The sequence below is a fragment of the Notolabrus celidotus genome, chromosome 3 (assembly GCF_009762535.1).
Source record: "Notolabrus celidotus isolate fNotCel1 chromosome 3, fNotCel1.pri, whole genome shotgun sequence".
NCBI lineage: Eukaryota > Metazoa > Chordata > Actinopteri > Labriformes > Labridae > Notolabrus > Notolabrus celidotus.
This window is the reverse complement of record NC_048274.1, coordinates 30491606-30506508: the sequence shown is the minus strand read 5'-3', so window position 1 is coordinate 30506508 and position 14903 is coordinate 30491606. Positions and strand designations below refer to the sequence as shown.

The 14903-nt window shown below is 41.4% G+C and overlaps 1 protein-coding gene across 1 annotated transcript in view; it reads right to left on the bottom strand.

The window, feature by feature from the left end:
* The window catches only part of ddb1 (damage-specific DNA binding protein 1), a 70381-nt gene that overhangs the window by 22724 nt on the left and 32754 nt on the right, over positions 1-14903 (bottom strand). Inside the window, exons 15-21 of the mRNA XM_034679522.1 lie at positions 13429-13536; positions 10172-10379; positions 9819-9914; positions 9385-9496; positions 8323-8446; positions 3316-3480; positions 2683-2777 (exon numbers count right to left, since the gene is read on the bottom strand). Coding sequence (XP_034535413.1) covers positions 2683-2777; positions 3316-3480; positions 8323-8446; positions 9385-9496; positions 9819-9914; positions 10172-10379; positions 13429-13536 — 908 coding nt within the window. The remainder of the gene's footprint in view (positions 1-2682; positions 2778-3315; positions 3481-8322; positions 8447-9384; positions 9497-9818; positions 9915-10171; positions 10380-13428; positions 13537-14903) is intronic.

Sequence of the window (14903 nt, the reverse complement as noted above, 5' to 3'; positions counted from 1 at the left end):
CCAATCAGAGCCGCTCTCCTAATTGGTCCTCCTACATCGTCTTGATTGAGCGTGCACGACGATCTGTTTGTGGGCAGGGCTTACAGGAGCAGAGAGGGAGGGAGGGAGGGAGGGAGAGGGATGTAGTGAGAGGGAAATCTGGTGTGGAGGGGTAGTGTTGACATTCCGAATCTCTCCCTGAACTGATGTTTTTTCCAGGACTACCAACAGCAGCTTTAATACATTTGGACATTGTATAAAAAATACACCATCCATTTGATTTAAACCAAATTGTATTAATTTGTGTTTTCATTATATGCTTATTTTTTTAGATGTCAAACACACTAAATTCAACATGCTAATGAATTAGCTTTAAAGTTGCTTGTAGCATTTTCTCCTGGCAAAATGCTCTTTCCCCCCTAAATCTGTGTCCATTTCAGTCTGGTCAAAGCTCACTTTTTTATTAAAAACATCATCATAAGGGCTTCTGAGAAAAATATGAAGTGATTCAAATGATAGTTAAGGGGAGTTAACATTTTCAGTCACGGCCATTCAGAAAAGGGGCCGCCAGTTGGCCAAGCGGTGTAAGCATGCGCCCTTGTCACAGTCACTGCTTCGACTCCCGGTCAAGACTCTTTGCTGCATGTCGTCCCCCACGGTCTACTTCCCACATTTCTTTCCTCTCTTCAGCTGTCTTATCTATGAAGGAAAAACTGACTGAAAAAAGTATTCTACAAAAAAGGGAAATCATGAAATGTCTAAAAAATGTTTTTTTTAAAAAAGGCATTTCATAAACCTCTTTTTGTCATATGTTGTCTTCCACTATGGCTAACGTCAGAGGGTAAAACTGCAGTTATCACCTCTTTGATTATTTAGTCTTGGGTGATAGACATTATGTTTCACATATCAAAGTTTGAAAATTCAAAATCTTATGTGTCTTAACTCTGCAGTTGCTGCACCAGGGAGTATAAGTAGAAGAAATTAGTTAAAATTTTGAGGTGCATTGTGGGCGATTATGGATGAAATAATTACTTCAGGAGATAAAAAGCTACAGGGGGGAAGTGGTAGGAAGTCATTCACTGGACAGTGAGATTAGTTCCAGAAATCTGCAAACCATGACTGTTTGATTCTCGATATCTTCAGATAAAGCCTCCTTTTCAAGCTTTTAATCCTTTTAATCTATGTATAGCTCAGTGTGGATGAGCATGGTATTACAGGACAGTCAGGGGGGAAGCTAGTTCTTTCACACTTTAAGTCAAGTGATTTCACAGAGCCATCTATGTGGGATAAATCTATTCAGATGTAGATGTTTCAAATGACGGAGGATGCACTCTCCTCCCTCAACAGATCACATGCTCCTTGAGGAATCGGGGAAAGGAAAGTCATCCAGAGGTTGATTGGCTGGTCAGGAAAATATCTGAGGTTGAAGAAGTGTGAACATGTACAGTCTGTAATACTTAGCAACGTGGATTAGATGGACAGGTTTTCAAATCAGTGCTGATCATCACTTTATGCTACATCTATACAAAAGCAGGGATCTCTGACCCTCTGGGACGTGCAGGCAGTCTCCATGTACCAGGATGGATTGCATGCAAGCAGCAGCCTCAGCAGCTGTATATCTTTGGCATATTTGTTGTGTCTCTTAAAATTGGATATCTAACAAGCTGGAATTACCAGATCCTACTTTAGCTCTTTGAAGAGTTATTTTGAAACCAGTTTGCCATCCAAGCAAATAGAATAGTGAAAATCAAAACAGACATAACCTGTACTTCTTCTGAGAGACCAAAAATATCAAAATAAAGCACATTACTGCTCAATAAATGATTTAGCAAATGCTCTGTGCTAGCTTGTTCAGAAAGCGTTAAGGTTGAAGGGACCTTTGTGTTTTCAGAGAAAGTGCCATTTTCTGATGAGAAATCTCATCCCGCTTTATTTTAACAGTGAAACTCATAACTCACCGTGAGTCTTTGAAGGCCCAAATGCAAATTAAATGAATTAGTGAATGAACAGGTACCCTATGGATGTGTTTACAAGAATTAATAATAACTATATAGAAATAATCATTCTACATTCTTCTTGCTAGTCTAATCTGTTTCATAACCTGATAAAACTCCACACAGCAGCTTTAATATTGTATCAAACTTCAGTTACTTTGCTGCTTCCAGTGTTCAAGTCATTTAAATTTTCATAGCCCTAATGACTTGAAGAAGTTCATTCTAATATTCGATGACAGCAGATATTTAGTTTGTCGTTCTGTTGAGTCTAAATGAAACCTGAGTGACAGCCTTCCTAAGCAAGGTCTGAGCTTTGATACCTGGACAGAGTGAGCTCTGGTAAATGCTCACTCTGTCCATATATATATATATATATATATATATATATACATCAATATTTCAGTGTACACACAACCATGTAGCAACTTAAACATCTTGACATGCTGACGGGAGCTGCACTTGAAAGAACCAGGAGGTCAGCACCTTATCAAGAGCTCCGACTGAAGCTTTCAAGTGCTCCAACAAGTCCTCAGATTTCCTGACAGTGAGTGCGGTAAAAACATCGTCTGACAAATCGACTCACCTCAAAGCTTACCCTGAAACAAACTCAACGATCAAGCAGTCTTTTTACACATATTGAGTAATTTAACAGCAGAAGAAAAACATCTGGTGCTTTGTATGTTTTCCTGGAAACTCTGGCATCACTTACTGTGCTATTGATGCTGGCCAGCAGCTTGCCATTGAACTCCACCATAGAATAGACAGCTCCTTTCACCTCCTTCTCAGCCACGGTCTGCAGCTTACCTGCAGGTAAAGAGCAGCATGCCTGTCAGCCTGTCCGTTCAGTTAACAATTTAAGTGTTACACACTCAATGTCAACTTTAACTAGCACCTACAAGATCTCAGTGAGGCAGAGCATAGACTACAACTCTACAACTGTGAAAGGGATGCAGGGAAGAGTAAAAGAGAAAAGGCGAGGCTGCAGGAGTACGGCTGAGGGAAGAATGAAAAGCTAAGGGAGGAGAAATGAAAGGCAAGCCATGCACCTTGAGAGGGACGGAGTATGAAAGAAAATGAGGGGAATCAGTAGAGGTGAGAGGAGGAAGTCTGATGAGGTGAGATAAGAGAATGATTAAGTGAGGAGGGAAACAAGAGCATCATAGGACAAACAGGGCAGAGAGGAGGGGAGGAGAAAATGAAACAGGGTGAGGAACAAAGGGAGGGAAGCAAAATGAGCGAGAAGGGAAGAAGAACAGGATAAGGTTGAGAGAAAAAAAAAGGATGAATGTGAACTTGAGTTTGTGTTTGTTAACAGAGAAAGCTAAGAAGCTCGTCCACTGACCGTCAGTGTAGTGAAAGACGACGATGCGTCCCTGCTTGGGCTCAGCCTCCTCTGGGTACACCATGGCTGTGCCCACGATGAAATACACTGACGGGTCTTTCCCCAGACGACATGACACCATGCTGAGCGCATACTCACTGGGGAGGAACTGGTGAGCATGAAGAACTGAGGGGAAGAGAAAACACACAGATTACAAAACTGAGTGAGAATGCAGATCTATAAATCTCTCATTTAACAGGGTGCATGTTTATCTAGTCTTTCTATGTTTTTTGACTGCTCTCTCATTAATCCTCCTGTTTTTGCAACCCTGGATCCCATCATCAGTCATCTAATGCTGATTTAGTTTCTGTCTTTAAGCAGATATGTGCATGCAATTGAAGCCTCTGTCCCTCAGCTCCAACTTCATCCTCACCTCTCAAGTCAGGGCCTGGAAATCTTTATTGCTAACCACTTGTTTCACTGGAAGCCCTGATATGTTGTCAGTCTCTCCTAGAGACTGTATCGTCACACAATAGCTGATGGGTTCTGGGATTGTCTGGGCCGTAGATGATCTCTTGCGTAAGCCTCGGTTTTTCGGGGCTTGAGAACAAACTGGCTGACGATATCTTAAAGCTCCTGTGATGAGTTTTCAGCTGGTTAGGAAATGAGTACAGATGCTTCTTAATGACTTACATAAGCAGACAAGACCATCAGCAGGAACACTGAGGGTGGAATTCACTAGGCACAGCCTGTGGCTGCTAATAGCACCAAAAATTGCAAAGTCAAATTGCAAAAATGAAAGTCAAGCACAAACAAGCCCATTAAGTTTTGTAGTCTGCTCAGGCTTTGCATCTGATTGTGGAGATGAGCCAAAAGCATCTCTGCTCTCTGCAGAGTGGAGCTGCTCCTTGCAGTCACATCCTGAAGCTCAGATCTGTCCACATAAAGATGATGAGCTCCGAGGAGTTCTGACATGTTTTGTTGAGAAACTGAGTCTCAAGTGTTGGTCCAAGGTCCAAGATTAAAAAAGAAAAGTCATCCCCATGCCTGATGGCTCCAGACCCTTCAGATTATCCTGACAGTAGTTACAACAGTAATGAGTAAGCTATATTTACAGACCGTATTTATAGACAATTTATTTCAGGTCATCTATCTGCAGATTTGTTTGTGAATTACACGTTTTTTCCAATGAGGCTCATTTGCACAGTTATGAGGTAATTTGTCCCCATATGACTGCAGAATGGTTCATTTAAATCAGCACTGGCACAGATACTCTTTGTTCTGCAGAGCAGTTTGGGGAGCATTAACCCTTTGTATGCTTTGGGGATAAGAAGGCATATTTTTAATTTGTCAGTTTTAGAAGATGCAAACGCTGCACAACTTTTTGTGAATTAGGCCCTGATGATTTAAATTGAGTTATATTTAATGTTTGATTTTTTTTTCAACAAAATCGACCCAAACTGAAAGTTCCTGAGAGGAGCTTTAACTAAAATAAGAGCCCCACTTGTGACTGTGTTATCACTTTTTTTTATTGACTCTATTCTGACTACACGTAGAAGCTGTTTTTTTTGTGTGATCTCCCAGTATGTCAGTAGACTGTTCATATCAGACATCTTCTCACACACCAGAAGTGCTGTACTTGTCTGAATTAGGTAAGGCTTTGCTCCTGTGGGAAAGAGCAGGATGCATCTTCAACTCTTTTTGTGTTGATGTCAGTACATGATGTACTAAGAGAGTGGAAAGCAATGCAAAGATGTTCAGGAAAAAAGTGGAAACCTTGTAGATAAATCTGTGGAAAATGACCCGCTGTGTTCACACATTACCTCAATTAACACTGGGTCACTTGTTACCTGGCAAGGTCTATTTAATGTCCAGTTCAATTGTTCTTGACATTTCCGTTCTCACATTCAGCTCCCCAGGGTAATGTCTGGATAGGTTCAGGGTCTGAGTGCATGTGTGATTGTCGTCATGGTCAGGTGTCCAAATATTCGTAAATATTTTATGGATGAAACTCCCCCTCTGGGTCCACTAACTAAAGCAATGACCTGACCTACATAATACAAGTTGAGTTGTTTGTCTGCAGTGTGATGGAATAAAAAAAGGGGGGGGAAGAGTTAATTGTTGGATTCGAGAGAAAACGGATGTACTTGCAGTGATAATTAAAACCAGCAAAGATATTTTGCAGCTTTACAAATATTAGTAAGTGAAACTGAAAAAGGAACAGTATTCACAGAGGTTCAGTGAAGTCTGTTTCCTCTGAGGAAGTTTAAATCCTTTGATATCTGCTGGAAGCTCCTTCATGTTTTTATCAGGGAATCTGAGCTCATGTCCTCTTTTATGCCGTGCACCGCAACGGAGAGACTGGCTTAGTGATTGACCTTACATGATGTCAATGTAGAAGAGAGAACATTCACAATCTGAGGATGCGACAGGCTGCCATTTAATAGTGTATTTTTAACAAATTAAAGCCTCTTTAGTGATGAAACTTGCTCTCATTCATTATATTTAGATTTCTATTTTCTTGAATCTGCTGCAACAAAACCCCCACAGAGCAGAACTGGAACGAGTGAAACATGGATGGTCAGGTGCACGAGTTTGAATAACAATAACAGTTTATACAGATTACTGCAAACCACCTGGATTAGAGATAAAAGTAACATGAGCACACCTTTAATATCAGTAAAAACTCCTCACTGCACAGATGAACTGAGCACACACAGAACTCTGGTTAGTACGGTTAGGTCAAAACAAAATCAGGAACTCTGAAAACTGGTGGACATTTGGAGAGAACTCAGCTGATGTTTTGACACAAGCAAGTTTCCTCTTTATCAGAATCACAAATACTCTATTTATCCTGGGGAGGGAAATTCGGTCATTATAGAGCTCTTATAAGCAGTATGTTTACTTTTTTTATATAATTGATTTTTGAGGTAATGACATTTTGCGGTATTACAAAATGATATGATAACTCATCACGCATGTTAAAATGTTAACTCACTATGACCCCCATCAAACAAGTCTGCAATGCCACACTCATCTCAAGGTTGAGCCTGAGACCACAGAAAGATGTTTTTAAAACACTCTTTTTGTTCAGAACTCAGGACTTTGTAGCCTCTTACTAAATCTGTATTATCTGTATTTCCTTTCCTCTCCTCCTCCCCTGTTAATATAATTTACACATCTACAGGTTACTTTATTTTAATCTTTGAGTTCTGTCAAGTTTTTTGGACAACGTAACATGAGGGGACTTCTATTGTGACATTTTTTTTTCGGAAAGGAAATGTTAATCATTGAAGTAGCTTAACTACGATTAGAGACGGCCGTCATGAGTTACAATATTTATAGTTGTTCATCTGGACTCAAGTCACAGCTACAGTCATCGATCCTACTCATCTTGGACTTTAGATAACAGAGTTTTAACACACCTTCAAGCAGGTAGAGCCATGGTAACAAATGAAAATCCCTGCAGCAATCTGCAGAGCTCTGCTTCTGTTTGATGGGCGTGGCTCTGCTCTGAAGTGTCACAGGGTAACACAGAGAGGGGGGGGGGGGGGGGGGGGGGGGGTCCAATCGACGTTGTTGTGTCACATATCATTCTGCTACTATATTTACCTGCCACTTCACTTCTATCACACATACACATAGTTGGCCTAGTTAGCGATGCAGAATTGTGTGTATTGTTTTATTAAGCCATGCCGTGCCGTGGTTATTGCACAGAGTATAGGCTATTGTTCAGTGATCAGAGGGAGGAGTTGTACAATCTGATGGCCACAGGCAGGAATTACTTAATTTCATTTATGCTTAATGTCCGACAGCCTTCTGTTTACAATTTGCATGCACGTCATGTCTGGCTATTTTTTTCTTTTTACTATCAGATAACTTCTGAACGATAGCTGCCATACTCTTTATATCGAGTGTGTGAGGCTTTTATGAGGAACAATCAACGACAAACATAAACAGGTGTTTTCAATCACTGTATCTTGTCTAATTTGATATCTGCACCCCCCTACACACACACTCTCTCAGCTCTCTTGTTTATTTAGTTGAATCCGAGGTTTTGCTTGTTTCCCCCCGGGTATTTGGGCTTAATGTAGGACGCATACGAGAGCTTACTGATGTAAATAAGTAGTAAGAGCACTCTGCATAAGGTATGGCAGGTATGAATCATATGTTCCATTACCTAAAGACATGAGGGAACATTAGGCATCCATTGCGCCTTTGTGACGTAGCTTTAGTTGATTCAGCCGGCGCTCCAGAATGCAAAGCCTTAATAAAATAACAGCAGATTTGTGTGGTGTAGAAATAAACAGTAAATTAGTCACACTATGTGTACATATGATCCCTGCATCTCTTGATCAATACAGAGTTCCAGTGCAGCTATATGAAGCAATAAAGTGTGTTCTATAGTGAACAAATACACCGAAGCACTGCATTCCACATCTGATTGATGAAACCCCCTGACACAGAAATAAGCAGTTATCTGATCACACGTTGATAAAGTGGAGTCAGCTGTGGAGACAGTGTGCTGAACCAGTCCCTCATTTACATATCATTAACATATAACATACTGCAATGTATGCGGCTGTGGTAACTCTTAGATTTTGATAGGGAGGCCTGGTGCAGTAAAATCTGCATTGCAAATCAGGAAGGAGGAAAAAACCTTCCAGTAAGAGTTGTCTTCACCACAGAGGGTCTGCATGATGCTCAACAGGATCAACTCATTAGTCCTTCTATAAGACTGCTGCTTAACTTTTTATACTGGATTATAATGAAAAAAAAAATTCATCCTATAGAGTATGGAAGCAGATTAATTCAAGCTTAACTGTTGAAATGAGTTTGCACCCATCTGTAGTGAAGATCTGGAGTAAAGAAGCTTCATGACTGAATGTTTGTACAAGAGTAGGGAGAGGGATTCCTGCACTGACCAGGTTATTCTTTGAGCTGAGCGAACAATGTCACCATCAGAGGCTCCGTATGAAAGCTCCAGCTCTGTAAGATCAAATAGAAATGTTCATCCAGCTGTCTCACCTTCAAAGGTGTGCTGATCCACAACAAGTAGACTGTGAACCTCCACCTCTTCTCCAAAGGAGGTCTCGTGGGGAGAGGTGCTGCTGGGGAAGAGCTTGCTGGAGCTCACACTGTTGGAGAGAGCCTGCAACGATGTTGATTTATCAGAGAGGACAGCAGGGAGAGGTAGAGGCAAAGAGAAACCTAATAAAAGCTGTAAAGCAATTCAAATCTCTATTTCTGCTCGAGTTCGACAGCACAGTCGGCACCATCTGTAGCAGCAGATGTGCAGCATTTAAAATCAGGTAAACATCTTTCTGGCTTTTCCGTGAGAGGCTTCTGGCTCTGCTTTGTTTTGTGCTGCAGCAATAAATACAATCACAAATAAAGTACACACCTGTCCCCTTGGGGGAAGCTGTAGAGCCAAGCTGAGTGGACACAACACATGCTGTCCGTGTAAATCTGCCCGAGAGGACTTTTTGATTAGCTCTCCAAGTACAGATCTCTTTTTAAATGTTGCGCCTACCATTTCTTTCTTGGCAGCTGAAGCCATTGTTTGTATTCCTTGACAGCATATCAGACAAAGCATGCTTGTGTTTCATTTAATTTCCACTTGATTTAAACTCTCCCAGCAGCTAAATTTAGCCTGAGTAGACACAACATTAAAAAAATGAAACACTGTCCTGTGTCTTCATTGGTTGCACTATTTTTTGAAATTCTACACTGTTGCTGGAACAGCTCTGAAACACAAACGAAGGAAATAAATCGTTGAGTTTTATCATAATTACATTTTTTTATTGCAAACTATATTTTTGGAAGCAAATTTTCTGCCAGTAAGAGCTACAATTATCCTGAAATCACGACTCTGAAGACAAAAGTAAAAGAACCAAACAGCATTAAGAATTAAATGCAGCTTCAGCACACATGCTAAGTGACTAACAGGACAGGACATGTGTTGTCCTGACAAGCTCCCAGTTAATGTTATAAATAACGCTCTTAGTCAGCATGTCTGGTTAGATAAGAGTGCAAAACAAACAAGCCTTTGGGTGTTTATTATCCCAACACAACGTTGGGCTACCGTACCTGAGTGCTCGCACTTGGGCGCACGGCAGATGTGGTACCACTCGCATCCTGAATCTCCACCCGGCTGGACAGAACCCCGAAACACTGAGAAACCTCCTGGTAACAGATCCGCCTAGCGGGGAGGTAAAAGAAGGAGAGAGGGATGAGGAGGGGGAGGAAAGGAGGATGCTGGTAAACATGAAACATAACAACAGGACTACAAAAATCAACTTTTCATAACTTATCAAACAAGCTGAGCCACAGTTGTTGCTCAGTTCGTGTTAAAAGGGGGAAACCTTATTGAGCTCTGATATGCAGAACCAACAGCAGCTCAAATCAGAGCAGACGGGCAAACTCACAGCAAACATGAAGAGCACACAGCGTGTTTGCACAGATAATGGGTGTGAAATGTTCATTTGCAGGTCAACTTTTATTAGTTTGACAAGCAGACTGACCTGGGAGACTCGTAGAGAGGAACAGTCCGGATGTGGAGTTTCTGGATCTCGTCGATGGTGCCGATGGTCAGCGTGCTGTTGTTGGCTAAAGCCAGGCTGTAAAAAAACATCGAATGCAGACGGGTAAGGGGCAGGAAAAGCCATTCACCCTCTTCTTTGTATCAAAAGAAAATTTGATTAAATGCATTTCTGTACTAGGACACATCTGAGCCGGCACTCTGCTTGATGATAAAAACAAAGACAGGTAATGCTTGCATCTCTGAACACTTCAAAGCCTGAGGAGAAAACACAAATGTTTCCTGTGAAGCTGCAGACCAACAGAAAGCAGGTGCATGTCGAGTCTTGCTGCGTACCTGTCGGGATAACCCTCAGAGTTGAGTGGGCACATGTAGTTGACCTCCTTGAGGTTGACGTTGGAGAAGACCAGCTTGTGGTTGGAGGAGTAGATGACGGTGGGTCGGTCGGAACAGGCGAAGACGTTGGAGGTGGACAGGGACCTGAAGGTCCTCAGCACAGTGGGCTGGGTGCCGAGGGTGACTTTCTTACGCTCGCTCAGGGCGCCTAGGGGGAGGAGAGAAGACGCAAACATGAGAGAAGTCAATCTGTGCATGTTGGCCTGTGATGCCCTTATGTTTTGTCCTGTCTGACCACAGAACACATTTAACGACTCAGAAGTGATCAAACTAAATCAAAATTAATGAGTACATTTATATGCACACTAATGTCCTGGTAGTAAGTTCTCTATTAACTTCAGAACAAGGTTTACAAGGCACAAAAATGACCTGATTATATTCCCATCCCTCTGTACATATCGCAACATCAGGCTGTCTGATCACTGTCTGCAGTTTGAGTGGGGCGTGTACTTCAGGGCTGATGTCTGTTATGAGATGAGGCCATAGTGAAGGGTGAAGAGGAACCTTCTTCACTGCTTACTGGAGATTTTACAAGGGTAGTTGTCCTGAAGGGTGATGTCTGAGAAAACCAAGCATAAGGAACTCAGAATGACTAATCTCCTGTCATTACTGAACATAAAAGAGACAGTAAATAATTACTTCTTATTCAGAAAGCTCAGAGTGGACCATAAGACCTCATAAGACTCGACAAAGCTGTTTTCTGTTTTATGCATTGATTGGAAAGTCAAAAGAGAGACCCTACAGTCAGCTTTAGTTGGAACAGACAGGTATTCAATAAGACAGCAATTAAAAGAACTCTCCCCGAGCCCTTTAATGTCAAAATCAATTTGCTCTTCTCAGGAAATACTGTACAGTCCATGAAAACTTTATAACGTTTTCTGTAGCTCCAGAAATGCAATCACCTAAATGTCTTGACCAGGTGATGTAACATTAACAAGACACTTACAGTTTATAGCCTTGTTCCAAACCACGAAGGGAGTGTGGAAACTTCACCATTTATCATCAGACAGGTTTAAAAAAGGGATTATTGAGCTTCAGTAAATTAAAAGTGTTTAAAAAACCTGTATTTGGGACTGAGGTTCAGATTATAAATCAGCCTCGGTTTCTCTTATTTTCAACAACACAACGTACTAAAACATTTTGGCGAACAATACAGCGAGCATTAAAGAACAGAACTGATCTCCAGAGTCTGCAGCTCTCACCAGTTTTCTACAAGTAAAGTTTAAAGTAAAATTCAGCTTATTGTTGATCAGTTCCCCTGAAACTTTCTGTTTTGCTTCATGCTCACTGCTCTGCCAGCCATGTTTCAAGAGCAGCGGACAGCTGTCTTAAAAACCTGGTGTAGACTATCAGCTCAGCTAAAAAATAAGAAGGCACAGATGGAGGAGATGCTGAGCACAAGGTGCTTACAAACTCTCATTTCAAGGCGGGATGTTTACGCTCCTGTTACGTTTGCAATGTGTAACGCACAAAGATGTAATCATTCCACCTCTGATCCTCCCTCTGAAGTAGCAACAGAGGCGGAATGGGGGAAGAGGGTGGCCATGTGTAGCTTCAGAGCTGGCAGAACAGCGCTGTGTGTTAATGCATGTCTGTGTGCGCCATAGACTGTAGAAATAATGGACGTAGTATCTGTGACGTCACCCATCTGTTTCTGAAGCGCTGCTTTGAAGCCAATTTGTCGACGGGAGCCATATTGGAAATGCTGAACTCAACATAACTGCTGTCGAGTGAGTTTGACGTAAAGAGGCGAGTTTTGAGCCTCCTTGCCAACAGCTACAGTGTTCCTGCCTGTCAATCAAGTCAGCTGTGCTTCTCATAATATATTTTTAACCGGTGCCTGGTTATGATATGGTATTTCGCCAGACGGTGACAAAAGAGTGTATTTAAGATGTTTGCTAACCGCATTGGGTAACAGAAGAAGACGAATGCCAACTGTATTAAATAGCAAAAGAAGAAGAGACAGTCCAGCATTGTTGAGCATGGCTTTAAAATGTAAACATACAAGCCACGCTGACAGAAACACCGGCCTGTCCTGGTGTTTGTGGTGTGATTGCCACACAAACAGACCGTTAATGTGGCGGGTGTCTGGTACTAGCTTCTTAATTATATCAGAATATATTTAGCAAAAAGAAGAAAATATTGTTATATCAGTTTTATTATTAATTAGCCCTAGTCTGCGTGTGTTTTCTGGGGAGGCTCGATTAGGAATAATCGCTGAATAGATGCCAGTGACTATCAAGTAGTATTTTGGCTTGAGTGCCCAACCTTATTTATTTGCCTCATTCGCTTCTGCAACCCCGTAACACGATGTATGATCACACACTAAGACACCAACATTACACCATTTCTGGGCAGGTGTGTAAGTACAAAGGCGTAATGAATTGTTGCAGGATTGACGAGTGTAGGAGGGTTCAGTGGAGCCTTCAGTGGATAGAGAAGTTTGTCTCAGCTGGTAAAGCAGGGCAAACAAGGAGAGAACACTGGACTTACATGACTCTGAATGCACAGTTTTGTTAGCACAGAAAGTTCTCCATAGAAATCTCCTGAGTAGATCATACTTGAGAGGTGTTTACATCTTGTTTGTGCTGCTCCCATATGGACCAAACAGAAAACAGTTATTTGAGGATTGATTGGCTGCTGGTTGATTGACAGCATGACTCTCTGATGTTGCTATAGTTAAAGCAAATCTTCAGTCTGTTTAAACTTATTCATTCCCATGTGTTTGCAAAAAGCAATTTGAAACCCATCAGAAATAAAAAAAGATGAAAACATAGATACACTTCAATGCTAGCGGGGTAAATTGGCAGGTTCCCAATCAAAAATGTTTTGTGTCTTTGTTGAAAGAGCAACATTAAAGAGACAACAACACGTTTGAATCAATTGTATATTTTGGTCAGGGAGTTTTTTGCTGGCAGTTTTGACAGCACTCAGGTATTCTGTCTATGAAATCACAAGGTTTGATTGCATCACTGAAATCCCTTTTTGTAGTCAAACGACAAACAAACTCACAGTAGTTTCTTCAGACTGCTGAGTTTCTCAACTATTTCATCCAAATATAGAGCTTGCGGTTATATAATTCTCCGTGAAATACTTCTCTCAAAGTGAAAATGTTCTCAGACAGCTGCCTGTGGCCTGAGAAGTTCGAAAAAGCTCTCGTGTAAGCTATGTCGTGACAGTGGTGGTGAAGAACCTACCAGTCTGCAGGTCCAGGCCGAAGTAGAAGAGCGCTCCGTCTCCCAGCGCACACAGCAGGTAGTAGCTGCCTTCAAAGGTGGTCATTAGGATGGAGCGGGGGATGATCTCTGAGGATACACACAGTCAGATGATTTATTCCTCCTGTACTCTGGAGTCACAGGTTCATGGATAAACACCAAAGTGAAAAATGTCTGCAGAAATGTCTTTGTCAGAAAAATCAATAAGGGTTATTGGCCAGGCTGGCTGCTAACTTTTGAAAAAACATTTAAATGCTGCGGGATAAATAGAAAGTCTTCTGTCTTTTCTGTTTCCCAAACCTTGGTTTCTCTAACTGCAGGCCAATTACATCAAAACAACACTGGCTCTGATTAAATGCTCTCTGGCTGACTCTCTATAAAGCAGCAGTGTTAGAAACGGGGCTTCTTGAAAGGTTGCATGCTTCCATGGCAACTAACACCAGTTATTTTAAGCAAATGAGCCAAGATATTAAAAACACAATCATTAAGGCTGGGTCCAAGATGAAAACACAAACAGGAAAACTTGACCTTAATTATAATTATAATCATTTAAGTGTACTAATCTAATGCAAATAAAGTGAAACTGCCCCAGTGCTTGAACAACAGAGCTAAAAATACCAACAATTAGGTCAGCATACAAGCTTTTCATTTAGAGCATTCCTGTTTAGAGCAGTGTGCAGTCACACCGTTCTTGTTAAGGCACAGAGCGGGAGAGAACAGTCTGCAAAGTTTGAGGAGCTGTCAATCTACCCAGTTGGATAATACAGTGTGACACTGTGTTTAGGAGTGTGGAAATCTTCCTCATGGATGCAGCCGTCTAATTGGAGAGTGAGAGCTGTGTCTGCACCGGTTCACCATGTTCGGAAACTTTGTCTCCAGTGACTGCTGACTTTTTGATAAGTTTAACCAAAAGCAGTCAAGTCCTCTCCTGCATATTTAACATTCACAGTTTAAACACTTTTGAGGGTCTAAATGGTGCGCTTAATGCATTCAGGTTGAGAGCACACTTAATGTTCAAGTAGTCAAGTAGAACATAGTAAAAATGAGGGACTTAATGGGCGATGAAATTTACATCTATACAAGGAACTGGAGATATGATCCTCTTTAGCTACTACTACATTAAAACAGAGCCTATCCTCAGACGTTATATGAGACTTCTCAAAGGAATAGCTGAACATCAACTCTAAAGTTTGCTATTTCACATGCCACACTGCTTTATTTAAGATGCATGAAGAAGGTCGTTTGCCATCGTAGTTTTACAGGGCATTATCTGAATACTGTGTCTAAGCCTGAGGCGGCAGAAAGTTTCCGTTCCTGTGTTAATTTCATGACATGTAGAGGTGCCAAAGGTTGTTTGTACTTCCTTTCTACAGATCCCTGCTGGAAGTTTCAATCCATTTCTAGTGTGCAGACATAAAAGGTATCTGTTTGTTTCGGTAAAACTCTCAGAAAATAAT